This window comes from Hermetia illucens, chromosome 5 (assembly GCF_905115235.1).
Source record: "Hermetia illucens chromosome 5, iHerIll2.2.curated.20191125, whole genome shotgun sequence".
NCBI classification, from domain to species: Eukaryota; Metazoa; Arthropoda; class Insecta; order Diptera; family Stratiomyidae; genus Hermetia; species Hermetia illucens.
In genome coordinates, this window is record NC_051853.1 from 36,499,894 (window position 1) to 36,527,091 (window position 27,198).

A 27,198-nucleotide genomic window follows, 5' to 3' on the forward strand; every position below is an offset into this window, starting at 1 on the left:
TGCCCCGAAAGTAAGGAGCATTGGACAAGTTCTTCAATGACATGGCGATGAACGTATGAAGGTGCAAAAAAAACCTGAAGGCATGTGATCCCCACTGTGGGCAAAGGGAGCGTCACAGCAAAATGCCACTAAAAAACAGCATGAAGACGTACCCTTTTACCTCTAGAAGCAAAAGACATACGATTATATCCACAGGGCATTGGGACGACGAATTTCATAACGCAAGCAGACCGAGGTCTCCGCAGTATTGGAAAGAAATGGTTTCCCGAAAAAAGATTGAAGGCTCTTTACAATAAAATGCTAGCCAATATCGCTGCAAATACTACAAGAAATACCACCCGTTTCATGGGTACATTCCATTCACATCTATATCGCAGGAGAGTCAGAAAGAATATGAGAGATTGTACATGATCATTGGATAACAACCTAAGTGTCAATACTCGCCACAACCTAGGATGATTTTGACCAAGACTGAAGGATCTAATATTTACCTTCAATCAAACCAATGTAGTCTACAATATCTGTTGCGGAGGAAATACACAGTGTGGGCAGTCTATGTCAGAGCAATTAAGCAGTATTCGAAAAACAGGATCTTGGGACAAGTCTGATTTCAAGAACAAAGATGACAGCAACACGGTGTTAGCACAGCAAAAAGCAGTGACCATTTGGAGCAGCTCGACGACATCATGATATTGGCTGGAGAAAGGCGGTATAAGAAAAGTAAGAGCTCTACATCTACCTAAACAACACACCGTTAACGAACCAACAGAAATGGGGACGTCAGTGAAATCTACAGAGGTATTCTAGCCAGTATCGCACGATGGGACGACAAGACAGGATTACCAAATCCCTGTTTAATTGAATGGTGAGAAAACTCGGACCCGTGTAGCAGCTCCAAGTGCCAAAACTCACTATTTGGAGAGAGCGGTGCACCGTACAAGTAGTCCTTATGAAAAGAATTCTCGTTTGAATAAAGTTTTTGTTGATATTTTAATTTCAAACCTTTGCGTGAGTTACAACCCACCAAAGCCTGGGGGCCAAGGAAGATGGCATTCGGACTCCGAAACGCTGCTCAGAATTTCCAGCGTTACATGGAGCAGGTATTCAAAAGGCAGGACTTCATTGACGACATCTTAGCCATAGATTACTTCGGATACAGAACAACTCGTAGGGGTGTAACCTCACTGTCAAAGAGGTCCGATCAATCCGCAGCACACGAAAATCGAAAACCGGTTCGTGAAGAGTGGAGCCGAAATGTAAGCGCCAGTACACGAAATTCAAGGAGAGTCGAAGAAGAACGACAAACGCTCGATTAAATGGGCCTTGGAAACACTGGCAGAATTCGAGGAATGTAAGTGAAGTGTGGCGACTAAACAAAGAAGGAGCACCTCTCCGACTGACCACAGAATCGGCGCCGTCATTCAATGGCAGCCGATAAATTTCCGCTTTCAAAAGTTATGATCGGCTGAGCGGTGGAACAGCATGGAAGGAACCACGAACTTTTAGGGATATATCGCAATTTAAACGCCTTTTTTAAGGATGAGATTTCGTGATCCGAAATGATGACAAACTATCGGTATATTGCTTCACACAGAGGTCGGAAAAAGTGTGCCCTAGGCAGGCTCACCGCTAGAATTCATAAGGCATTTCAGCGAGAACATTCAACATTCAATAGGAGACCAGGGAAATGTAGATGCAGACCCGCTATCAAGAATGGAAGCAAGCATCGTAGACAACAAGACGAAGAATTGGAGAACTTCCTGAATTCAAATCCATCGTTGACCTGGTGCTCCGGCCGAATCTAGAAATCAACTACAGCAGTGTGTTGCAATATCGCGCTAGGTATTACACAACCGGGAGCACATGGTAAATAGTGCATTCCATACTAGTTGCCAATCTACGAGCAATATGGTTCGAAGTAAATTCATCTAGTCGTAAGCCGAAAAGGACATCATGGATTCGGTATGGACATGTCACCATACCAAGCCAACAAAGTCGGGCGACACATATAATCAGTCAATAGTAAATTTTCGGTACCAGAACGCCGATTCCAAAGTGCACACTTCGAAACAGTGGGCCATCTGTCAATGGATATCGCTATGTGCTCACCATGATGGACCGTTTTCTGCGCTAGGTTTTCTATTGACGGTGGAAATGCTGTCTCAAATGACCGGAGGTTATCACCTCTGATTAAAGCAACCAATCTGAGGCCCAAGTATTTGCGGCTTTACCACATTTCACTGGCTATCAGCCAGTGAAATGTTTAAGCCAGCACTAATGCACCAAGGAAAAAATAAGTGGACAGAAATCCTAATGAAATGACACCTGGTAACGTACTTTACTTACTCAAAAGACTGTACAAGTTTCCAGATGTCGAAAAAAGGTACACTTTTTACTGAATTAAAGGCCAAGCAAAAAGTTCGAAGCTCATCTGTAGAAGAAAGATTTACTTCTTTACATGAGTGGGTTATTGCATTATCACTACAGCAAAGAAGCAAACCGAGCAATTAGTAAGTAAGTTAATCCTTAATTTGGTTTCTGTAATGAAGGGGACCTGATCATATAGTAAGCATTCTGTTTCGAGAATTTGAAGAAATCACCCAAAGTAGTTAGAAAGTTCGATGTCGTCGCAAAAGGAATCCTTATCTCTTAAATGTGATGAAATGGATCCGGGATATTCCATTAAAAGGGGGCGCCGATTACAATGGTAATGTCTGACTGTTCAGAGGCTGCCCTTTTCCACCAACATTATAGCCACACGCGTAGATTGGGGTAATATGTATGATAGGAGAAACGTGCGTGACAGAGCCCTGTCCGAATACAATAATTTTCAAGGAAAACCCATGTAAAAGAACATTATTTAGGAAACTTCCTAAAGTCTGCCAATCAGTTTAATTTGGACCGTAATTCAGATGAGTAGGATGAAGTTCAGTAGTATCAAAATAAGTCTTTTAATACTAATGTTGCTACGAAAGCTGCCTAAAGTGGAATCAAAAAATGGTAACAGGTTGCCAAATATGCGAATGACACAGATCCCGTCGGGATCATTGCTTTTCATACTCTTAATTTTCTTCCTTTTTCGTAGTCACATTTCAGCGCAAAGGATATTGGGTAGAAAACAAATTAAATAAGAAAATAAAAAAAACTGTAACATTAAGTATAATACATACAAAAAGTATTTTAATACCCGTAACTTGTAACGGATTTATACCGATTATATATAAATATGTATCTTTGCTTATTGCAAAATGAGTAGATATAAATTCGTATATATGTGAGAAATGCCGCCCTAACAGTTCGTAAGACTATTTTCAGTTGACTGTTTAGTTTTTATCGCGATTTTATTTTTCATGTTGGTATTGATTATTACCTTAAGGAAGTTAGTTAAAATCTTTAGATTTTCCGAGTGTAATTTTCTTTACAGTGAATTTCAGGTCAGGGCAGCAATCCGGATAGAATAAATAAAAAAGTTAAAATAAAAATATATCATGGATCCATTGAATTCCAAATAATTGAACTAACTAATTTTCATTGTCTCTATCACGCCTTAAAAAATATAATTACAGTTAATACAATACTATTTTTTACAATAGATATTATTCTATATAAAGAGTATAGTATGCAAATTATTTTGTATTATTTTGTATTTTTCATGCAATCTTAATTTAATAATTTGGCACTCTCAATCCACAGGCGATTGTTGAATATTTTAATTCAAACTATGTTATAATAAAATATTCAACGATTCGCAGTAAACACTTATACTCAATATATCGTTCCTTTCTCTCTAGATAAAAAAAAGCTTATTGTTTTCTAAGTTATGAAGTGTTTTTCCTTAAATTTATAATTTTCATAGAGTAAAAAGTTAAAACTAGATCTTATTAAAATACATAATTCATTTATTTTACAAAAATAAAAAATAATACTAATTATTATGTATAAATTAATTTGAAAATTAGTTTTTATTTTTGGTTTATACCTATTTTGAATTCCTTATTTACAGCATTTCCTTTGGATGTTGTCGGAATAGGTATAAATTGCTAAAGTTGGTAGCACTTGATTTATAATTTTCTTATTATTTATTAGTTCACTTATGAATTACGTACAGTTTCATTAATCTTATTAAACAATTAAACTACACTATCATTTACCATGGAAAAAACAATACATGCTAAAACTTCCAGTTTATTTTTCACCCCTGCATTAGGTGCTCGATTCTTTCTAATAATTCTTTGTTTAGATCAAAACTTAGATCTACTTTTAAGAACGAAAACGAGGAAAATTGATCGGAATTTTGATTATATCTTGCTTTAAATTGTTTATGCTTAGTTCGTTCTATATATTATTATGAATAGAAAATATTAAAAAGTCAAATATTGAAATGTTACAATTCCATTGTAATAGCTGCACATTTACTTTCTGAGATTCGTTTCGATTTATTTAATTTCTCTTTTCACAACTATCAAGTTTTCAGTGGGACTAGCAAAAGAAGATAGAATTAAATGAATAGTAATCATTGACCAGATACTGACTATGGCGTTACAAGATACTTATTGTGTCGTTATCAAAACCGATTCCTGATATTTTATGAAATTATTATTTTTTAATCGCTTAATCCAAAATTTTTGAGCCAAAAGTTCCATAAACAATTCAATATCCTAAATATAAATCTAAAACTAAACATTTCCCAATAAAATCCTATTTTTACTGTCGGTATCTTTTGAGAATTCGTTTGAGACTTTTTTCCATTTTATTTACAAAATAAGATCAAATGAAAACACAATAAAAATATTTAACAATTCAGAATTTCTATTATTTTTCACTTTTTTTCTAATATCAAAAGTAAATTTTGTTAATTCGAAATATTTATAAATTTGTTTTTGTTTAATTTTTTTTTTTTGAATTTTCTGTGTTATACACATTTTTATCAGTAGTAAACGACCGTGCCTCTTATTTCAATTTTGCATTGGACTTTATACAATTTTATTAAGTAATTTAGTTTTTTTATCGTAGGTTTACAACCCTTTTAAAATATTGTGAAAATTATAAGTGGGACTAAATGAATGTAGGTATTCGCCAAAAGGGTCCGCTAAATGTGAATTTTTACAGAAATAAAAATATAAATGGATACTTTGTTATTTCGCTTATTTTTCTGGTTATCAATTTACATTTATAGAATTTCATTTTCTAAATGTACTTGCTAAGTTTTTTTCACCTGTAGTTATTATATTATTATAAGACAATAATTGGTAGCGTCTTGCTCATTTGATGTTGTTATATTATGTTATTGTTGATAATGCCATGCCTGAAGGGGATGGCATTGGGGATGGAGTGGGGACCATTAAACTCGATGATGTTGTTTCAGCTGTGAGACTTCGTTCTTCATATACTCGATCCTGCGGAAGGAAAATTATTAAATTTACTATATTTGTATACTGGTTCTGAAATTCTATTTTCTACTCATCTACATTATATGATCAAAAATGTTATCCTAAAAAAGAAAAATAAACTGGAAAAATACTCAGCACCGGTAAGAAGGGAAACACTCAGAAGGCCGTTGAACTATCCGGAAAAACGACTCCGTCATCAACGGTGGAACAATCGGTATCCGATCTAGGCCTGCCTTAATAAGGAACTCTAGACATCCCGGTTTTGTACCGACGTCCACCAATTCAATATCTCTAAAAGCTGTCTGGCGTCCTAAGCTACGCCATCGCTCCATCTCAGGCAGGGTCTGTATCGTCTTCTTTTTCTAACATAGATATTGGCCTTATGGACTTTCCGGGCTGAATCATCGTCATAAATACGGATTAAGTGACCCGCCCACCGCAACCTGTTCAGCCGGATTTTATCCACAACCAGACGGTCGTGTTATCGCTAGTCGATTTCGTCGTTATTCATAGGGGGATTCTTCTCTCGAACGCGGTCAAGAGTTCGCAGTTTTTGTTGCTAAGAACTCAAGTCTCCGAGGAATACATGAGGACTGGCAAGGTCATTGTCTTGTACAGTAAGAGCTTTGACCCTATGATGAGACGTTTCGAGCGGAACAGTTTTTGTAAGCTGAAATAGGCTTTATTGGCAGCGAACAACCGTGCACGGATTTCACCGTCATAGCTGTTATCGGTTGTGACTCTCGTTCCTAGATGAGAGAAATTTTCAACAATCTCATAGTTCTAGTCTCCTATTTTCATTGACTTCCTTTGACCAGTGCCGTTCGATGCTGTTCGTTCTTTTGGTTTTGGTTTTGGCGTTGACGTTGCCACCATGTACTTCGTCTTGCCTTCAATAATGTCCACCCCAGGATCTCGCGCAACCTGCTCGATCTGGATGAAGGCAGTTTGCACGTCTCGGGTCGTTCCTCCCATGATGTCGATATCGCCAGCATAGGCTAGTAGTTGGGTGGACTTAAAGAGGACCGGGCCCCTCGCATTTACTTCAGCATTGTGAATCACTTTCTCGAGGGCCAGGTTAAAGAGGACGCATGATAGGGCATCCCTTGTCTTGTTGTAGACTGTTGTTGATGTTGAATGGTCTCGAGAGTAATCCTGCTGGCCTCGCACGTTGGTCGGGGTCAGCCTAGTCAGTCTTATCAATTTCGTCGGGATACCGAATTCTCTCATGGCTATTCTGTCGAAGGCGGCTTTAGAGTCGATGAAAAGATGGTGCAACTGATTTCCATATTCAAACAGTTTTTCCATCGTTGACCACACAGAGAAAATTTGATCTGTTGTTGATTTACCTGGAGTGAAGCCTCTTTGATATGGGCCAATTATGTTCTGAGCGTATGGCGCTATCCGGCCTAACAAGATAGCGGAGAATATCTTATAGATGGTACTCATATAATTGACAGATAGATAATACCCCGTTGCTAGTCGTCAGGAATTAATCCGCTGTCCCACACTTTGAGCATCAGTTGATGAACCGCTTGGTGTAATTGGACGCCCCCATATTTAACCACTGACAGTTTATCAGAGAGAAAATGGATTTGAGAATTTCTACCTCAGATTCTCCCTTGTACATTGTTCAATATCGGCCCTGGGGTTGATTTGTCTGCCTAAGATCCAGTTCTCAGATGGATATCGCTCCAATTGTTCCAGTCGTCCCTACCTGTTCTAGTCTCAATTTGCCAATCTATGAATAGTAATGGAAATGACGGGTTAGTTGTGTTAACGCATCATTGTTTGCAGCGCAACAGAAAAACGAACTGCGAGCAAGAGGACTTTGTTAACCTGAAAAAACGAAGTTGGAACACCGAGAGTTGGAAAGAGAATACCGGGATCTTCGAAGCATCATTAAAAAGGCCATATGAACAAGGAAAGGGGATTGTTACAGGTAGTTGCGCCTAAACAAGCTACGTAGATAAAAATCCTCTCAAATGGCGTACTTAACACTCTTGATAAAAATAACTACAACACTTTTTTGAAGAAAGAAAAGAATAGGCTGCACCTAACAAGACGTTTTTCAAGTCGCTTTGGTTAAGCAGGGTGTCCTTGGCTACTTGGTCCGGTTAAAAAATGGGGGCTTAAAAATACACTCAAAGTCTTCCTTGCTTGTTTTAAGAGGCGACTAAAAGCAATTTGTTGATTAGCAACCTGCAAATTTTGAAACTTCACTGCTACTTAAACGTCAGCAACACCTCGAATAAGGGCTGACCTCACGCAACGACCTGTGGCTATCGAAAATGGACTATGACCTGTTTCAGGAATGTGCGAACGCTCCTGGTTAATGGTAGCGAGTGCCCTCAGAATGCTCGCTTTCTCCAACTGAAGGAAATGTCCAGCGATATAAACTGGATATCCTGGACCTAAGCGAAGTAAAATTGTGGGGCTCTGGAGAGTACTGCTCTCCTTTTTTCGACAATGTGCTTTTGTACTCTGAAAATCCAAGTGGTAGCAGATGCGAATCCGGTATCGGGTTGTGTTTGACGGCTACCGCAAGGCGCGCTCTCTTGACCTGAAAGTAAATTTTTGACAGACTCCTAACTGCAAGATTCCGGTCCAGGTTAAGGAGCATAAAAATTGTACAATGCACGGACCAGCGAAGATTCCCGATGTAGTGGAGAAATGATGCTTTCTACAAGCAATTAAACGCGGTTTAGGAGAGGTTGAGGTGATCTGAATGCCAAGGTGGGATCTGACAACAGCTTGCTCGGACATATGATGGAGAAACACGCTCTTCTACTGCCTTGAAGTTGGCGGCATATTGTTCGAGCACAGCCTACTATTTAGTTGGGTTTTAACTGACTGACATCGTACGGGCGATCAGATCGACCACTTCGTGATCAGCTGCAAATGCATTACAAGAGAAGAGTCCACATCGGCTTCGAAAGGGATCACCATCTAATGGTCGGTTACTTCCGCTTGCATGTTACGTCCGGTATTTCTCGTAGGGCTATGAAGCTGCGACCCCCCAAGTTCAAAAACGACAGCTTGTATGATCCAGCTGTCGCTCGACTGTGGGAGAACTATCTTGAGAATATCGATGAAAATTAGTCCGCCATAAAAAATGCTCTTTTATCTGCTCTTTTATATCTCATGGGCCTTGTCCTGAAGGCGTCATAAGTTCTGGTTGACTGCGAAATCTTAGAAGCGGATTGATGATGTTCTTTCGTTAATACCTGTCTGCGACATATTATCGGAGTACGCTGGCTTCGAACTTAGTCAGTGCACAGACCTGACACTCGTATGCACTGTGATGGTTAGGTAGAAGTGGTTAACAATCGCAGGAAAAACAAAACAGGTTGGTGACAACAAGGTCGTCGCAAAATAAATCAATGAATATACCGTTGCCAGGTTAAGCTTCATAGTGCACTCGGACTATACACGGGACAGAACGATAAAGGCATATTCACCTCTAGTAAAAATGATGTCTAGTAGCGAGGTTAATTTGCAGCTTAATGCATTTTGTCAACGGACATCTCTTAGCATTTTAATTAGAAATATTTTAACCTCAATGTTAGGATGCACAACCAAAACCTTTTCTAATAGCAGTTACGATTAAATAACTTACCCCGCACTTATCATATTTGAATCTCTTCCAAATTGTAGTTTTCGTCTCCAACGGTGTTCCATCCGCGACATTATAATTTGGATTAGTGAAGGTCAGAATCGATCGGCTTGATCCTCTCGATGCACGTTTGGGTTTCTTTCGTTTAGAATTAAAAACTAAAACTAGAAGGATGACCAGAACAAAAAATTAGATCGTGCACATCTCTTTTTCCTTAATTTGAAAGGGGAAAGTTGACCTACCTATAATTGCAATCACAACCACAATTAAAAGGACACTAACAATTCCGCTACCAACAATTATGATACGTTCTTGGGCAGTAGTCGAGCTGGAATCGAAATTATCCTCATTCGAAGTATCTGGAAGTCCTTCATCCAAATATTCAGATCCATCTTCTGGACGCATTGGGATAACATAAGCTGGTTCCAGCTTGCAAGCTCTATCGTCAGGTTGATCAGGACATCCACAACTGTATGTTTTGCCTTTGAAGAAACACAAGTGGGAACAAGCACCGTTGTCGTGAGCACACGGGTTCCAATCTAATGGTTGCCTGTTCGGCGACACGGAGCGTATGTCTAATGCTCCGCGGAGACCATGTCGAATTTCTTCAATGTTAAGATTTCCAGAATTAGATGCCCGAAAGATGGATTTGTTATACCAGTCGGTCCAGTAGATGTAATTATCGAGCTGTTGGAAGGATGAAAAGATTATTATAAAAAAATTCTCAGAAAAGGACACATATGCAAATCGAGTTAAAATGATTTAGTACGCATCTTACCAGTGTCACACCGAATGGATGTTCAGCTCGCGGTATTATGGAATTCCTCTTTCCGCCATCGAAGTCAGACATTTCAATCCGATCTTGTAAAGCATCGGCCCAGTAAAGTCGTCTAGCCCTAGAGATGAATAAATATGCTTAAGCATCCATAGTGAGGTTTTCCGAATTTTTAAAACTTACTCAAAATCGATAGCCAGTCCAGTAGGGAAACCAAGATTGGTGTGAACAATCTGTTTTCGCCCTGATCCATCCATTAAACATCTTTCAATTCTAGCAGGGTCTCCCCAGTCGGACCAGAATATATATCTGAAAACAGATGTCATTAAGTAGCTTCTTCAACACTGAGTCGCTAAAGACCTACCCTCTCTTAGGATACAATATCAATGAGCGAGGATCACTAAGGTCCTCTTTCAAAATTGCCTTTCGGCTGGTACCATCCAATCTAGCGACTTCTATTATTTTAGCGGCGCTATCAGACCAATAAATGTTATTAGCTATCCAGTCAACAGCCAATCCGTTGGGAGTATGCAATCCCTTGACAACAATCGTTTTTGAATCAGACATATTTAATAGGTCTACACTCTTGATGACATCTAGGTTCACATCAGCATAGAATAATCGCGAGAGATTGTAGTGGTAGTCAAGAACAACGGAGCCATGTACTCCATTGACTGGCAGGACGACATCCATGAGATCCTTGGTATCCATTGAAATTCGACCGATTCCAGATCGCAGTGCGAATATCAAGTAGTTCTGTAAAAATGAAAGTAATGCTTCAAAATGAAAACATGGTTTTCCCAAGCAGACTTCATACCTCAGGAATATCTTCACAAATCGTGTCGCTACCATTCTTCATTCTTAGACCAGTCGGGCATTTGCAACTGTAACCGTCTGGGTGACGCAGGCATAGGTGGGAACAGCCTCCATTGTTGATTTTGCAAGCATTCTCCGAAAGTGTTGCATTTTTCTAAGAAAAACGAAAGAGTTGCAGTAGATCTTGATACTAGGAAGTTACCGTCCACTTACCGAAATAACTCTAACGCCCATCAATCCCTCAATGTCTGACTTTATTACTTTTGTGTTCGATGCGTTGTTTTTATTAACCATGTGAAGCGCTTTTGATTTCCAGTCTGTCCAATACACATCCATGTCTGTTACTGCAATGCCGTATGGATGCTGGAGCTCGGAGATTATAATCTTCCTGTTGTTTCCATCATAGTCGCAAGATTCAATGTGTTTGAGTTGGGCGTCTGTCCAATAGACTCGTTTCTGCTCTACATCGAAACAGATTCCATTAGGCCATCCAAGGTGAGCGGTAACAATCTTAATTCTTTGTTCTCCATCCATATGAGACCTTTCTATTTTAGGGTAAGTTAACCAGTCGGTCCAGAATAAGAATCCTGAATCATAGTCCAGTGTGATTCCTCGCGGAGAGTAGAGATCTTCGTAGGCTAAGACCAAACGGTTTCCCCCATCGAGGTCGCTTACTTCAATTGTGTGCCGGCCAGAGTCTGTCCAGTAGATCTATGGAGGAGTAATCAAGTTTCAAAAATAATATTGCTGGTTTCCTTGCGTCACTAGTTACCTTTCTTCCAACTGAATCGATAACCAATCCATCAACACTGTCCAAACTCTCAGCATTAACTTGACGTGTATGCAACCCGTCTGATCGAGAGCTCATGATTACATCTTCATAGTTGTCTGACCAATAAATTTCTCCAGTTTGAAGATCTACATCGACTGACATTGCATTGGATATGGGAGGCAGTGGAAGGACGACATCGATCAAATGCTCGATGTCCAATGAAATTTGTCGAATGTCATATCGATGTGCAACGATGATGTATCTCGAGGGTCCTTCGTGGCAAGTCTTTGAATCGGCGGTCAGTTTCACACCAATAGGACATGCGCAACTGTATCCACTCGGGTTCAGCAGGCATATGTGGGAGCAACCACCTTTAGATTGCCCACATGGATTTCTAAAATGCCCACGATTACGGTGGAAAACTCGAATATCCATTAGGTCACTGGTATTGCTAATGATAGTTCTTCGATTCTTCCCAGTAAGTTTGTCAGCCATTTGTACACTTTTTGTGTCCCAATCTGTCCAAAATACTTTATTTTCATTCAAGTCCAAACCAAACGGATGCTCTATTCCGGTTTCTAAAAAAGCAGGTCTTCAATAAAAAAATCAAGTACTTTGGATTACAGAACTTACTGATCAATGCATTTCTTCCAGTTCCATCGAAGTTAATATATTCCAGGCTTTTCGTCCCAGCGTCCACGAAGTAGAGTTTATTATCATCCTGGTCGATTGCCAAACCATTTGGCCATTGTAGATTCTCTGACACAAGGACCTTCCTGCCACTTCCATCCATGCCTGCTCGTTCAATCATCGGCCTTGTTCCCCAATCAGACCAAAACATGTAACCGTCAATGGGATCAACTACAATATCCCGTGGCTTGTCTAGATTCTGCCATACTAATAGTGCCCGAAGTGTGCCGTCCAGGGTTGCGACTTCAATACGATTGGTTCCAGGGTCAGTCCAGTAAATCTTTTCTGTTACCCAGTCCAAAGCCAATCCAGCTGGAGATTGGAGATTGGTGTGGATTACGCTTTGTTGATTGCTTCCGTTCAAGTGAGCCCGATAAATAGCACTCCGTTCTACATCAGTCCAAAATACTGAATCAGATTTGCTGCACCAATCTAATGCCACTGTCGATTTGAGCCCATCCAAAGGAACTATCATATCGACTTCGCTGTTGGACGCTTTAGAGTTTAATTGACGTAAGCGAATGTCCTTGCGACGGGCTACAAGAAGCAAACGATCTGGGGCGCTGTTACATGTTTTCCTGAAAGTGGGGACAGATTGAGTGAGAATGAAAGGACAGCAGTGAGTAGAAATTCGAAATTAAAGTGTCTTATCACATCGAATCCATCTCATAAAAAAATTGGTTTTACATACTATTTACCTAATTGCACTTTGTTTGCAGAAGGACATAGATAGTGGTGTGTTTCCTAGAGAATTGATGCTACAAGTTTTTTTTGCTTTGGCAGTTGAACTACAAAGGATTCAACGAGATTCAACGTCAAACTTGCAGGTCAAGCCTCAATTTGACCAATGAAAGAAGAGAGGTGGGATAAAATTCCGTTGAACTTTTCCGAGGTCAAGGCAACCACAGTTGTGGGAAGAGGACCAGATCGGAGAGAATCACTCAGGGGTGCTCCGAACAGGAAGAAATGTGCGAAGGAGGTCTGGACAAAACCAAATTTGAAAGAGGTAGGTAATACTAAGCCAAATACTTTAAAGACGGGATTGTTGATATCAAGGCACTTCCAAAGCAGTCACGAAAATTGCGAAGAAAGGTTAGGTTGTCGACGAGCAATAAAAAAGCCGATTACCCAGAGTGGATTCTTGTGGTATAGCAGAGGAAGGCGAAAAGGAGTGGCATATGTCGGAGCAATTAGTGAGTTAGGAGGTCGGCTATGTAAGCGAATGAATAATGCAAAGAGAGGTGAGATTGGACAGAAATATTGTGTGATTAACAGAGTCAAAGGCCTTAAGGAGAATTAAGACATTTGACCCGAAGTCTAGTAAGTTCGTAGAAATGAACCGATTTTCTCATACTGTATTGCTTTTTAACGCTGAGTCGCTGGCTCATGTAACTCTCAAAAATTTTATATCTGGATGAGAGGACCGGAACAGGATGGTAATTCTTGTTCAAAATTATGCAGATGTGGAAGGGAAGGAGGGATGTATTGATTGGTCTGTAGCATAGCCAGGTTATGAAGTCCGTTGGAATAGGGTCCAAAATTAGTGTCAAGGTAGCCGATGAGGTGCTTGATTAAAAAAGGGCAGGAGTATTGGGGAGGATGCGGAGTAGACTGCGTTTAGAGAGGGGGCGAGAAGAAGAGGGTGATGAGGAATTATGCGCCCAGGAAAAATGAGCACTGATAAAGTCACGGGATTGTTGAAGCAGCAGAAATGTGTGGTTTCCGGGAGACGTAGTTTTTCTCGAGTTTCAGACGGAGCTTTTAATGGATCTCAGTAATGAATGCTAAAGGAATGAGAGGAGATAATGATTGCGAGCCAGGTTTCAGAAATGCAGATGATGTACGAAGCTAAGGCTTGTAAATTGGAGCATAACAGCTTAATTTTTAAGTACAGTGTCTTTAATTAATAAACGATTCGTTTATGTTGGCCGACGAGGTGGATGGCACGAAAATTTCTTTGTAGTTCCTCCCTCTGGTAAGGTTTGATGAAAACCTCCTCCTCCTACAATACGCTGGAGATTTTATCCATGATGCCGTGGAGAATATTGCCGGGAGAGGTAGAATAAGCCAGCTTGGATTCCAAGTGTTGCTTTCTGTAGCAGCAGGTCGTTAGAACGAGTGGTAGTAGTATAAGTAGAAAAACTCGAAATTATGTCTGGTATAGCTCGGAATGCATCGATGGAACATTTAAGAGGAAACGCGTGAGAGCTAGTTTTTTACGAAGCATTGGAACACCAAGTGGTTCATCAACTTGTGCTCAAGGTATGGGACAGCGAATCAATGCCTGACGATTGGCAACGAGGCATTATCTGTCTCATACATAAAAAGGGAGATATCACACAGTGCAGCAATTATAGAGGTATCACGTTGCTGACTACCATCTATAAGATATTCTCCACTATCTTGCTAGGCCGGATAGCCCCATACGCCCAGAACATCATTGGCCCATACCAAAGAGTCTTCACTCCAGGCAAATCAACAACAGATCATATTTTCTCTCTCCGGCAAGCGATGGAAAAACTTTTGGAATATGGACAACAGTTGCACCATCTGTTCATCGACTTTAAAGCCGCCTATGATAGCATAGCCAGGGTAAAATTGTACATGGCCATGAGAGAATTCGGTATCCCGACGAAATTAATAAGACTGACTAGGCTGACCCTGACCAATGTGCGAGGCCAGATAAAAGCAGCAGGATCACTCTCAAGACCATTCGACATCAACAACGGTCTACGACAAGGGGATGCCCTATCATGCGACCTCTTTAACCTGGCCCTCGAGAAAGTGATCCATGATGCTGATGTAAATGCAAGAGGTACGATCCTTTTCAAATCCACCCAACTACTGGCCTATGCTGACCATATCGACATCATGGGAAGAACCACCCGAGACGTACAAACTGCTTTCATCCAGATCGAGCAGGCGGCGATTGGCGCTAGATCACATCAATGAAGGCAAGACAAAATATATGGTGGCAACGTCAGCACCGAAGACGAATCAACCAACAACATCAAACCGCACTGGTCAACCACGAAGAAGAATAAGGATAGGAGAGTACAACTTTGAGATCGTTGATAATCCGGCTCAATAGGTTACGGTGGGCGGGTCACTTAATCCGTATGGATAAGGATGATCCCACCCGGAAAGTCTATAAGGGCAATATCGATGGTAGCAAAAGAAGACGAGGCAGACCCTGCCTAAGATGGAGCGATGGCGTAGGTCAGGACGCCAAGCAGCTTTTAGGAATACCGAATTGGTGGCAGGCCTAGATCGGATACCGATTGTTCCACCGTTGATGATGATGTCGTTATCTTGTTGCCATGATGATCCGGGCTTGAATAATGACACCAGCGTCAATCCCTCTGATAATCAGATCAGAGCAAACATCGGCAAGTAAACTTCACAAGCACGGCTTACAGCTAGCAACGGAACTGAAGAATGTTGCATAACGGGCAATTCAGGATAAAAGCGCGCACGTACATAGACTTACTTCGAAATCGGTCGAACGAGAAAGCTATTTCACAAAGGAAAAGGAAGCGTAGGTGAACCAATAAGTTAGTGACGAACCTAAAAGTTCTTTTGTATTTTTACGGTAAAACCATCTTCCATTTTTATCGGTATAGAACAATGAGGATATGATAATTGCAAAATGACAAACTTGGTCTGACAACGCAACTAGCTACATTCTTTGAAGGATTCAGAATTTGGATCAAAGTTTCCTTAGATTGGCTATTAATAAACTGCTTAACTTAATTTTGGCGTCAATCAAATAAAGAAAGAAAACTTAATGTCGCGTATTAGACATCATTTGTTATAAACATGAGAAATGAATTACTTTGCATTGGCTTTTATTCTTATTTCATTTTAATTATGCCTATAATAAATAGTAACTAGGGATTCCTCTGCTATGAAAAAACTCTTAAGAATAGCCATCCTTTTTTCACTATTTCGCTATTTTAGAAACTTTGCCTAACTAAAAGTACTTACTGATCCTCTTTCAATGTCAATCCAATTGGGCATCCACATCTTCTTGAATTCTTATTCGGCAAGCATAAATGGGAACATCCTCCTCTCAACCCGCGTCGGTCCTTCATGCAACGATCATTGAAATTCGGTTGTCGGGCCGGATGGTAACTATGAATGTCCATAGGGAAATGTAAGCCTTCATGAACTGTTCGGAAACCTTTTCCTGTAATTTTATTTGCAGCCGAAACACTTTTCGTATTCCAGTCAGTCCAGTACATAGTGTCCTCGAATATAGTTAGGGCGAAAGGATGTGGGAGGTGGTTGCTTAAAATCTGAAAGCGCAACTCATATCAGATACTTTTCCGGAAATTTGTGCGTATATTTACCTTCATTCTCTCCGACCCATCAAAGTTGGAACTTTCAATTACGTGATGTTTAGCGTCAGCCCAGTAAATCCTGTGAGCAGGATAGTCGATGGCTAATCCATTAGGCCAAAATACGCCTTTTGATATAATAGCAGTTCTCTCAGATCCATCCATGTATGACCTTTCAATTTTCGGATTTGGACCCCAATCGGACCAGAAAACATAAGCCTCCCCTGGATGGACTACTATTGCCCTCGGCTTATCCAGATCATTCGCGGCTAACACTGCTCTCAAATTTCCTTGAAAATTAGATACTTCAACCCTTCTTGTTCCTGAATCAGTCCAGAATAGTAAATCATGTATCCAATCAACTGCAATTCCTCCTGGCGACTCTAGACCCCATTTGATGATATCACGCATCCTCGTGCCGTTCATGTAGACCATTTTCAAGACATCCGTTGATACGTCAGACCAGAACAGAAGTCCTTTCTTAAAATGATAATCGATGGCGATAGCATTGTGCAGTCCTTTTACAATCGATGTATAGCGATTATTGCTAAGGGTTACTTGGCGAATATCTCCTCGATTGGCCATTATCAGCTGGACTGCTCCGCCTAATGCTTTACAGGACCGAAGATCTGGTCGGAGGATATAGCCAGGTTCACATGAGCATGTGAAGCTTCCCAAAGTATTGTGGCATTTTTGGGAGCAAACAGGGGCAGTGAGAAATTGGCATTCGTCGATGTCCGTGCAGCTGAAATATTATACAAGGAATTATCACCTGATTTACATGTACTTTCAACTAAGTGTTGAATTCAAAGGAATATTGCTCTTACTTGCGCTTATTTTCATGCAAAGTGTATCCAACGCGGCAACTACACTCGTCGTGACCTTCTGGTGTTATAACACACAAGTGCTCGCATGCTGAGTGCAGAGGACATGGCTTTTGACTGGGACAGTTTTGTTCGTCTTCACCACTGGGGCAGTCATTGTGCCCATCGCATACATGCTTTTGGTGTACGCAAATCCTGCAGAAGGAAAGGACGGAAATTTAAATTTTAAATTACTTCGTTGCAACACAGGCAGTCAACTCTTCAGGAGCAGTTTTTTCGAAATCATTATTTATTCATACTTTAAATTAGTTGAGTTTTTCCTAGCAGGACACAGGAATTGGCCAACGTCACAGGTCATTTTGCAGTTGACTTCATCTTCACCACGCGAACAGTCAGGGTACCCATCGCACAGCCATGTATTCTGTATTAAAGCGCTTTGAAATTAGTTCAAATTCTAAAGAAAGGTTAGAGATATGGATATCTTACCAAAATACAACGCCCATTACGGCATGTGTACTCATCTGGACCACATGTTCTCGGTAAATTACTTTCAACATTTCCACACTCTTTTTCGTCCTCGCCACCATCGCAGTCTTGTTCACCATCACATTTCCAGCGCTTCGGTATACAGTATCCGTCTTCGCATCTACAAAAATGTGTTTTTTATAGTGAAACATTTCAAATAAGCAAATGGTTGAATAACTCACTTAAATTCACTCGAAGTACAACTTGACGGTTTCTTCGGACATCCTTCCTCATCACTCCAGTCTCCACAATCGTTATCGCCATCACAGCGGAATCGTTGGAGCACACATCTACCGCCTGGCCCACCGGCTCCACCGAGACCTCCTCTACACTTGAACTCCCCTTCCGGACAGCTAGCCATAGGAGTTTGGCAGTTTAGTTCGTCTGATGCATCAGCACAATCGGCTTCTCCATCACAGCGGAAGGATAATGAAACGCAATAACCATCAGCACATTGAAAATGTTCGGAAGTACATCTGGAAGAAATTCATGAAATGTTAGAAAGTAACGAACAAAGTCTAAGTAGTAACAATCTTACTGAGCAGAATAGAAAAGGGTTGGAATCATAATGACCGGTTCCCTTTATTAAGTCAATCGACAGTAGGTTGTCAGCAAAAGAAACATCCACACGAATGTTAAACCCAAGGATGAACGGCTAAACCGGATCTCTAAATGGCCATTGATTCATTAACCTTACTGGGGAGTGTAGGTAAAAGTACTTTCATCAAACCTATCTAGAGTTCCAAAAAGTGAAAAGGATCTACTCTTGGTCAATCACCACGGTCTACATTCTGTAAGCAAACTTGCATCTAATGGGCCAGATGGTGTGAGAACCTGCTCCTCAACGAGCAATATCGGGATAGATAGATCATCGTGGTCTGCTCATATATATTTTACTGCTATCATTTGGATGTGAGATTCGGTGAACTTGCTAGTGCGAGGCTGTGACACCTTCGAGGCGTGCCTAAAAGAAGGAATATTCCCTGCCCAGTGGAAAAAGCAAAAGTTGGTGTTGCTTCCGAAGCCTGGCAAGCCACCTGGAAACCCAGCGTCGTATCGTCCTATCTGCCTGTTGGATACAATGGGAAGAGTCATCTACAACAGACTTCTGCCCATCGTCGAAACCAGCAATGGTTTGTCGGAACGCCAGTTTGGTTTCCGACGCGCCCACTCTACGGTGGACGCAATTGGCATGGAGGTAAACCTGGCAAAAGGTACACTGGTTTCTGGCGGCTGCTGTGCCGTGGTGGCGTTGGATGTCAAAAACGCATTCAACTCGGCCAGCTGGAATAGAATTAAAGGGACGTTGGCTGGCATAGGTGTCTCCGGATACTTAGTGAATTTGGTGGAAAACTACCTCTCAGAGAGGACTCTCTGGTACGGGACGGATGAGGGCCCCAAAGAGTACATTGTCACAGCCGGGGTACCACAGGGATCGGTACTTGGTCCCCTGTTGTGGAATATCATGTATAATGGGGTGCTTGCTCTTCCCGTCCCAGAGGGGACTACGATTGTCGGCTTTGCTGATGACCTAGCTGTGGTTGCTGCAGCAAAACACCCAGAAGATGTGGAGGTTTACGCAACGGAAACAGTGAGAGCGGTAAATCCTGGCTAGAAAAGGCCGGGATGACCTTGGCGAACGCGAAAACGGAAGCGGTCTTAATAGCGAACCGCAGGAAAAATAACACTGTGAAAGTGGAGGTCGGTGGATATACGGTCGTATCAAAGCCGGCTATTATATACCTGGGGGTAATAATTGACACCAAATTGAGTTTTAGGGAACACCTAGAGTATGCATGCCAAAAGGCAGCCAGTACCACCACGGCACTTGCAAAAATGTTGCCAAATATTGGTGGACCGAAACATTGCCGGAAGTTGGTGCTAGCCGGAGTGGTGCGCTTCATCCTGCTTTACTCGTCGCCTGTGTGGGCAGAGGCGCTTGCAAACTCTCAGAGACGGAAGCAGGTGAACTCGGTTTACCGGCGGATGGCTTTGAGGGTTTGCAGTGCTTTTAGAACCACATCAGATGAGGCAGTATTGGTGGTGGCAGGCATGATCCCGGTCGACATTCTGGCCAAAGAAATGAGTGTCCTGTGCAATGCAAGACGTACGGGGGGGGGGCATACACAGCGTAGAAATGCGGCAAGGTCAGAGTCGCTTGATCTCTGGCAACGCAGATGGGACGAGCCTACGAAAGGTCGGTGGACGCACAGGGTCATTCCCAACATTAGGGTGTGGCTTGAGCGAAAACATGGGGAGACGAACTACCAAATTACCCAGTTCCTCACGGGACACGGTGGTTGCTACAGGCAGTATCTGCACCGCTTTGGGTTGGATGATTCTCCGAACTGTTCCAGATGCGATGGCATACCGGAGGATCCAGAGCATGTGATGTTTCACTGCCCACGATTTGCGATGGAGAGAAGGAGCTTAAACCAGGTGCTGGGTAGGAGCGGGACCCCGGAGAGCTTGGTCACTGAGATGCTGGAGTCCGAGGAGAAGTGGCTTTCGGTTAGCTCCGCAAACATCCAAATGCAGGAGGAGTTGCTGAAGGAGCAAAGAAGGAGGAAAGCTGCAAATAGGAGAAGGATGAGTGCCTAAGAGCAAACCTACCCCGTGAAGTAATACCTCAATGGTGGTCCCGCGGGGCTGGGGCTGGAGAGACCGGGTGTGGTTTTTAGTGGATGTGAATCCCATACGCGCCCGCTGTAGTTCCGCCGTTCGGGCGGCGGAGCTGCGGCGGACGAAGATTTTCCACCTCCGTGTACGCACAAAAAAAGAAAAAAAAAATGAGGCGCAAGGCTCGGACGCGGGTAGAAAAACTACAACTGAGTGAACTTAACAGCCCTATTATCGCAGCTTACACTGGATCGGCATCCAAAAGGATAACCGCTGGAAGACAATAATTAAAAGTTTATAAAGGAACCTTCGCGAACTTCTCCGGATTATATAGCGCGTAAGAAGCCAAGATGAGGTAACCCTTGGATCCACACAATACAAGGCGAAAAAGGAACCCCGTCACACGCAAAAATCAAGCTGCTGGATGGAACTTAGCCAGTGACTTTAACAAGGACTAATGGCTCTCGGGTAGAAGTCGGTTATAAAAAATACGGTACCTATCGATCACCCTGGAAGCAGTGAAGATGGAAGGAATCGTGCAAGCGTTTTTTCCTGTCGGCATCATTTGAGCTGCCGTTGTTGATGAGATAGGAAGTATTGAAGAATGCCCACTCCTCAATATGAACGAACTGGATGTTTTGTCCATGAAGGACAAAAAGCACCAAGACTGGATATATTCCCAGCGTAGTACTGAAACTTGCATTCAAGTATAAGCAGAACTCGCATCGCGGGCGTCCAAAGAATGTTTGAAAGCAAGTGTGTTGGTCTCCCGCTGGAAGGTTACGAGACTCGAAAAGGTGACCTCGAGTCGCCGACAGTGTGCCATCCTTCCAGTATGTTGGGCACAGCAACGAAACTGCTAGTGAAGTTTATCAAGCCAAGATTCACTGAGAGAGACTTTTCAGTGAAATAATGCCGTTTTAGAGTAGAGAAATCCACAGCTAGTGCAATTGAGGAAGTGGTCCAAATGAAAAGAGTAGCTAAGCCATTCAGCCTCCGCTGCGATGAGTTGTGCTCCTTAAGACGCTATATGTAAGAAACTCCTTCACTTGTACGAAATGGTGCGACATGCTTAAACTCAGCTAGTTTCACCGTTTGCTGCAATATTCTGTCATCACTGCGCCGATGTTTTGGGCAATGCCTGTCTCCTCTACAGAAGATGGGAAAATCATCTTTTGCCGGCGGCAGAGTACCAAGTGTCACGAGGTGCCATAATTGGACCCATTTTGGAGAACAAGGACACATAGAGCGGAGTGAAATGCAACTCTCAAGGCATTCCTAAGGTGAAAAAGCGGGAGATAGGTAATAGATACTGCAGGATCGCTGAGGCTCCCTGAATCACGGGGTGTGTGCTGCTACACTGAATAAGTATGGCCTGAGGTCTGTGGCAAATGGTTTCGGGTTAGTGCACTCAGCCTAACAGGGAAATGATTTAGATGTCCCTACTAAGAAAAATTTAGGATAAGTTGGTTGCCTTGCCCATTTTCAAGTTTCCTCTTATAAACGAGATAAGGTATTTGAACAATTGCAGAAAAAGGAGGTGTCCCTATAGAAGTCATCAATTCAAAGGGTCAAAATGGTTACTTGCTGCTGTGCTGGCACGATGGCGAGTGTTGGTTTTCAAGATACATCTTCTCCAGCTGTCTCTACCCAATCCGCCATTTCTAGAATCTTAGAAGCCATCTGCCATCTGGGTCAAGTGAGCTCCCCATACCTGTTCGGTGGCTACCCCTGTGGTTAGTTCCCTTGAGTTTTATCTTCGAAAGTTCGTCTAACGATTGAATCCTAGTACGCGGACGTGCGCTATCCTTTCTTAATAGGGTGTCGCTCCTCATTTGAAGCCTTGTGCCAAGCCAAGGAGCCAACTTTTGAGAAATGAGTTTAAGCACCGTCTATATAAGGATGCTGCTCACTTTCTTGATTCTTTAGAAATATATTGCTAGATATTTCTAAAGACAATGTAGAATTGGGACTCTCAATTATCTTGTCGAAATGAGGATATCCTTGTTCGATATGAGGTTGCCCAGCGTGGACAAGTTATGAGAGAGACATTTTCGATAGTATGGTCGTAGACGAGAGCTTACTAGCTTAGTTTGGCCTGAACATCGACGTTCAGGAATACCAAGGGGCCGACCGAAACAGCGATAGTTCGATTCGTTTGATGGTGATTTGAGCGCTTCTAGACTCCTTTCGGACCAAGATTTACACCGAAAAGGATGGTGAAGTCGATGTAGATGAACCGATTCCACTATCGAAAAGGACAAAGGCAAAAATATTCTGCTACATATGATACCAGCATCATTTGGTTTGTCCTGTGAGTTCGGGTTTAAGAATATACTAAAAGTAATCCATGCTTGCCGTGAAAGACGGTTAAAAAGAATAGAAATTTGTGGGCTAGTCACCTGCAAATGAAACGCCTCGGAAGTTATGAGCTCTGATTATTACAAACGGCTAAAGATTGATTTCTGCCATAGGCAAACGCTCCTCGGCAAAGGTAGGTAGGGTCTCTGGAATGTTCGCTTTTCCCAACTCGAGCGAAAATTTCCGGGAAATAAATGAAACATTCTAAGCGAAGTGAGATGGTGGAACTCTAGAGAGAAATTGATAGACAAGGGGTAGCTTCCTCCAACTACAATTTTTAGTTTTGTTTGTACTGGTGAAGGGGGTAAGTCGCTCCCGAAATATATATCTACATTTAAAAACTAAAAATTGTAGTTTCGAGGAAGCTACCCCTTGTCTATCAATTTTAGGCTAGACTACAAGTAGCAAACAAAAACCTAATCTCTAGAGAGGAATCCTCTCCATCCTGCGATGGACAGTGCTTTTCTATTTCGGCAAGAAAAGTGGTATCAGACGGGAATGGTGTGTTGGACTGTTGTTCACGGCTACCAAACGGTGCACACTATTGACATGAGAGCGGGTTTTTGGCAGTATCTTGGCTGCTAAATTCCAGTCTAGGTTAAGGAGCATCACAATTGTACAGTGCACAAACGGAGATTTCTGGCACAGAGGAAGAGGAGAGACTTCCTAAGAAAGAAAGAGTCTAATAGAACAGATTACTCGGCTATGTGACGAGAAATCATGGTCTTGCTTGCCACAGTGTCAGTTGGGTTTCGATTGACAGACTGAGAACATCTAATCAGATCGAACATGCAGTGATCCACAGTTGATTTAGGAGTTGAATGTGCCTAAAAGGAAGTGGCAGCACCGGCTCCCAAAAGGGCCTTCGTTTGATGGCCGCATACCGTTGGTTGCGTGTCGCTACTGCATCTGCTCGCATCGGAACAGAGCGTTGGCCTCCCAAATTCAATGCGGGCCGTCCCGAGTGTTCGAATGTTGTCCGACAGTTGGAAAACGTTCCCTTTGGCGAAGCGATACAAAAACCCACCCCGAGAAAATTGATGAGCTTTTAGCTGCCAATTAAAAGTGCCTTCATTTCTGTTACGGATGAACATGTCAGCCACGTCAAAAGGATATTACAAAATCTAATTGGCGGCGGAAATTTGAAGGCAGATCGATGAGAACTCTGTTGCTGAGACGAGCAGGGCTACACTTCATCGTGGATATCCAGAATGATGTACGCCTGGAGAGGCATTTCGGAGAAACTAATAGCTGTTATCAAAGCATTGAGGTGAAATATCAGAGGAATTTGAAGGCGAAGGTGGAGTACTCCAGGGTTGCATCTCTCCACAGATACTTTTTCCTCTCGTTATTCGGGATATGCCCCATGCTACTGTGACTAGAACATTATTTTTCCTCAACAACCTCGAGTACCCTGACGGCATTTACTTGCTCTCTCAGCGAGCCATGGATTTCTTCCAAATGGGAAGCACATTTGGACTGAAGATAAACATCAACAAAATTAAGGTGCATCGTCTGACTTCTCGTTGCACTCTTCTTATTTGGATTTTTGGGAAGAACATTAAAGAAGTAGAGACACCATCTTCCTTCCTAGAGTAGTGGAGGAGGAGTGCAAGCTACTCAGAAAATTGTGGATGAGGTTTAGGAAGATAGTGCCTTAGGAAAAGGTCTGCCGTCCTGTATGGCAAGGCTCCTAATACCGCACTTGGAGATATCAGCTAGGGTAGATTTTATCGAGAGCCCTGCTTTAGAAGTTAAATATGAATAATGTTATCAATAGAATGGTTATAGGTTCAATCAGCACATCAATGATTTAACATACATAGTGCTTGAGAAAAGCCACCTTTCCTGTACAAGCTAGTGAATATATATATTGATTATAATTAGGGTAGTGTACGGTATATCAAGTGCAAATATATCATCACCAAATCATACGTCCTTTATAGATTAAGCAGAAGGGAATGGCGAGTGTGAGAAGTTAATTCTGTTGTTGATGGTGGTCACATTGACTTGATTGGGGAAAAGGTGGCCTCTGATCTAATGTATTAGTACACAATTTTGGGCACCATAAGGCGGCATTTAAGTTACTATAACAGTATGCTCGACTATAAGGACTACATTGCCTTTGTTGTTGGTAATTTACATAAGTATTACCTTATGGAGCAAAAGAATAGAAAAAAATATTATACCATTTAAACAAAAAATGAGCAAACTGAATGATGATCCAAAATTTAATAGGGTAAGATACTTTAAGGTCTTGAAAAAGCAGGGGAAGATATTATCGAATCCTGGGAAAGAGAAATCGTTGCCTAATTTAATCAACTACATATTCTTGCTATAAGTTTGGATCAAATGAAATACAAAAGTTACTTACGCCATTTTAGAGCAATTAGCTTCGTCTGAATAGTCTTTACAGTCATTATCGCCATCGCAAACCCAGGATTTTTGTATACAAAATCCATTTCCACACTCGAATTGATCTTCAGTGCAATTATTCCGAGCCCCTGAAAAATAAATAATAATGGTTAGCTGTATTTGTCAAGATTTACTCCAAGTAAGTTTCATAAATCTAATTCAAAATTTACACTTACCGCAATGCGTTTCATCGGAATAATCCCCACAATCATCGTCTCCATCGCAAAGCCATTCTTTAGCAATGCATCGATATGTTTTGGGGCACATGATATGAGTTCCGGTAACCTCACATTCATAAGCTATCTTATTTACAATATCCTCATTGGTTCCGTTACAATCTTCTTCATCTTCGCCCTTTTCACACTGTTGAATTTTATCGCACCGCGCATCCTTCGGTATGCACAGGCAAGAAATTGGGCAAAACCACTCCCATGGCTGACAATATAAATCGCAATCTTGACCACCCTCATCATTCGGCACAAACAGGTGGGACTCGTCAATTACAAGACTGTTCTGCGGTCTAAATACGTTCTCATGGGTAATTTTAACGGGTCCTTGAAAACGCTCCTTCATACGTCCACCCACTAAGATATCGCCATGGCGTTCACCGAATTCTCTGACTCCATATAGATCCCCTCTAACGCCGCCAGTTCCTGTTCCACTTAAACCTCCAGGTCCCATACCAATACCTCCTGCATTGGCAAATCCTCCCGGAGCTCGAGCACCACTTATCACTCTCAAGCTAGTTACAACTGGAGGCGGAGCACCCGGATTTAACGGTTCAGTGGTGAGGATACCATGAGGCAAGTAGGGCCGATGCGCACGAGGATCATCTATATGAGGTGGTTGTTGCAAATTTGTTGCAGTCGATACGGGTCGCATGGACCCGTGACTGTAAATTTGCCGTCCAGCTCCTCCAGGTTGCATTCTTTGCGTTTTTCCATACGAATCCAATGGCCATTGTGTAGTCGTTTCGTACTGACATAAAACTGGAAAATAAAAGAGATTTTATTGAAGTATGCATAATATGAATAATTTATTTCTACAAAACAATAATTTTTAGCTGACCAGATAGGATATAATTTTTATTATAATACATTATAAACGGAAAATGGAGGCGGAGCTAATCTTCACGAGAACTTTGTTTAAGAATCAAGGAATTCCTAAGTCCGCCATCCACTTAATGGTAGACCGGACCATTTGCCTCTGCCCTGGACGAAACCGCAGGTCATAAACTTCACAAGGAACCCCTGGACCAGCCGCTTCTCTCCAGTTGATTCATTCCATTATTAACAAGAAATGGTAATAGTTCGTTGTGGGGCTGACCAGCTAAAACACACCTCCCCCTCCCCCCTATATAATACACAGTCAATTTTATCGCATCGTTACCAATTATAATAACTTATCATATTGAAGATTCTTTTGCTAAAATTTGATCGTTTAAATGTACGTTGTTGTGTTGTATAAAATATAATATGTAATATACAAAAAATGCACGCAGTTTCATTCTTTAAAATGAACGAATATTATATCATCGGCGGTGGTTCAATACTTCTGTGTGATGATGTTGCTTCCATATAACGAATACATATATAAATTCCTTCGCATCAATATTTTGCATATTTTTTGGCGAAGTCAATCGAACTATCAAATATTTCTTAAGGGGGACAGACATAGGGCAAATGTTTATAGTATAAAAATTATGTGTTCTAGCTGAGTTGATAGTCAAAGACCAAAAAGAAAATTACGCTAGAATTGGCTAAAAAACCGTAGGATACTATAAGATGCTGAGTCCTTTTCACAATTTTGTATAGGGCAGTCTCACAGTCGCTTTTTCGTACTGTTATTTTATTCCGGCTCAATAGTGGGCGGGTCACTTAATCCGTATGGATGAGGATGATCCAGCCTGGAAAATCTATAAGGCAATATCTATGGTAGAAAAAGAAGACCAGGCAGACCCTGCCTAAGAGGGAGCGATGGCGTAGGTCAGGACGCCAGACAGCTTTTGGGGATATCGAATTGGCGGACCTCGGCGCAAAACCGGGATGTCTGGAG

At 41.8% G+C, this 27,198-nt stretch overlaps 1 protein-coding gene across 1 annotated transcript in view; it reads right to left on the bottom strand.

Annotated features, from left to right (window-relative positions):
* Positions 1-207: 207 nt before the first annotated feature.
* The window catches only part of LOC119658039 (low-density lipoprotein receptor-related protein 4), a 44,890-nt gene continuing 17,899 nt past the window's right edge, over positions 208-27,198 (bottom strand). The window contains exons 2-19 of the mRNA XM_038065280.1: positions 25,320-26,132; positions 25,103-25,232; positions 17,931-18,224; positions 17,710-17,869; positions 17,523-17,644; positions 17,227-17,418; positions 16,412-17,144; positions 16,047-16,357; positions 12,003-12,637; positions 11,370-11,947; positions 10,811-11,308; positions 10,599-10,751; positions 10,146-10,537; positions 9,965-10,090; positions 9,785-9,902; positions 9,249-9,693; positions 9,010-9,170; positions 208-5,396 (exon numbers count right to left, since the gene is read on the bottom strand). Coding sequence (XP_037921208.1) covers positions 5,280-5,396; positions 9,010-9,170; positions 9,249-9,693; positions 9,785-9,902; positions 9,965-10,090; positions 10,146-10,537; positions 10,599-10,751; positions 10,811-11,308; positions 11,370-11,947; positions 12,003-12,637; positions 16,047-16,357; positions 16,412-17,144; positions 17,227-17,418; positions 17,523-17,644; positions 17,710-17,869; positions 17,931-18,224; positions 25,103-25,232; positions 25,320-26,132 — 5,978 coding nt within the window. The 3' untranslated portion in view covers positions 208-5,279. The remainder of the gene's footprint in view (positions 5,397-9,009; positions 9,171-9,248; positions 9,694-9,784; positions 9,903-9,964; positions 10,091-10,145; positions 10,538-10,598; positions 10,752-10,810; positions 11,309-11,369; positions 11,948-12,002; positions 12,638-16,046; positions 16,358-16,411; positions 17,145-17,226; positions 17,419-17,522; positions 17,645-17,709; positions 17,870-17,930; positions 18,225-25,102; positions 25,233-25,319; positions 26,133-27,198) is intronic.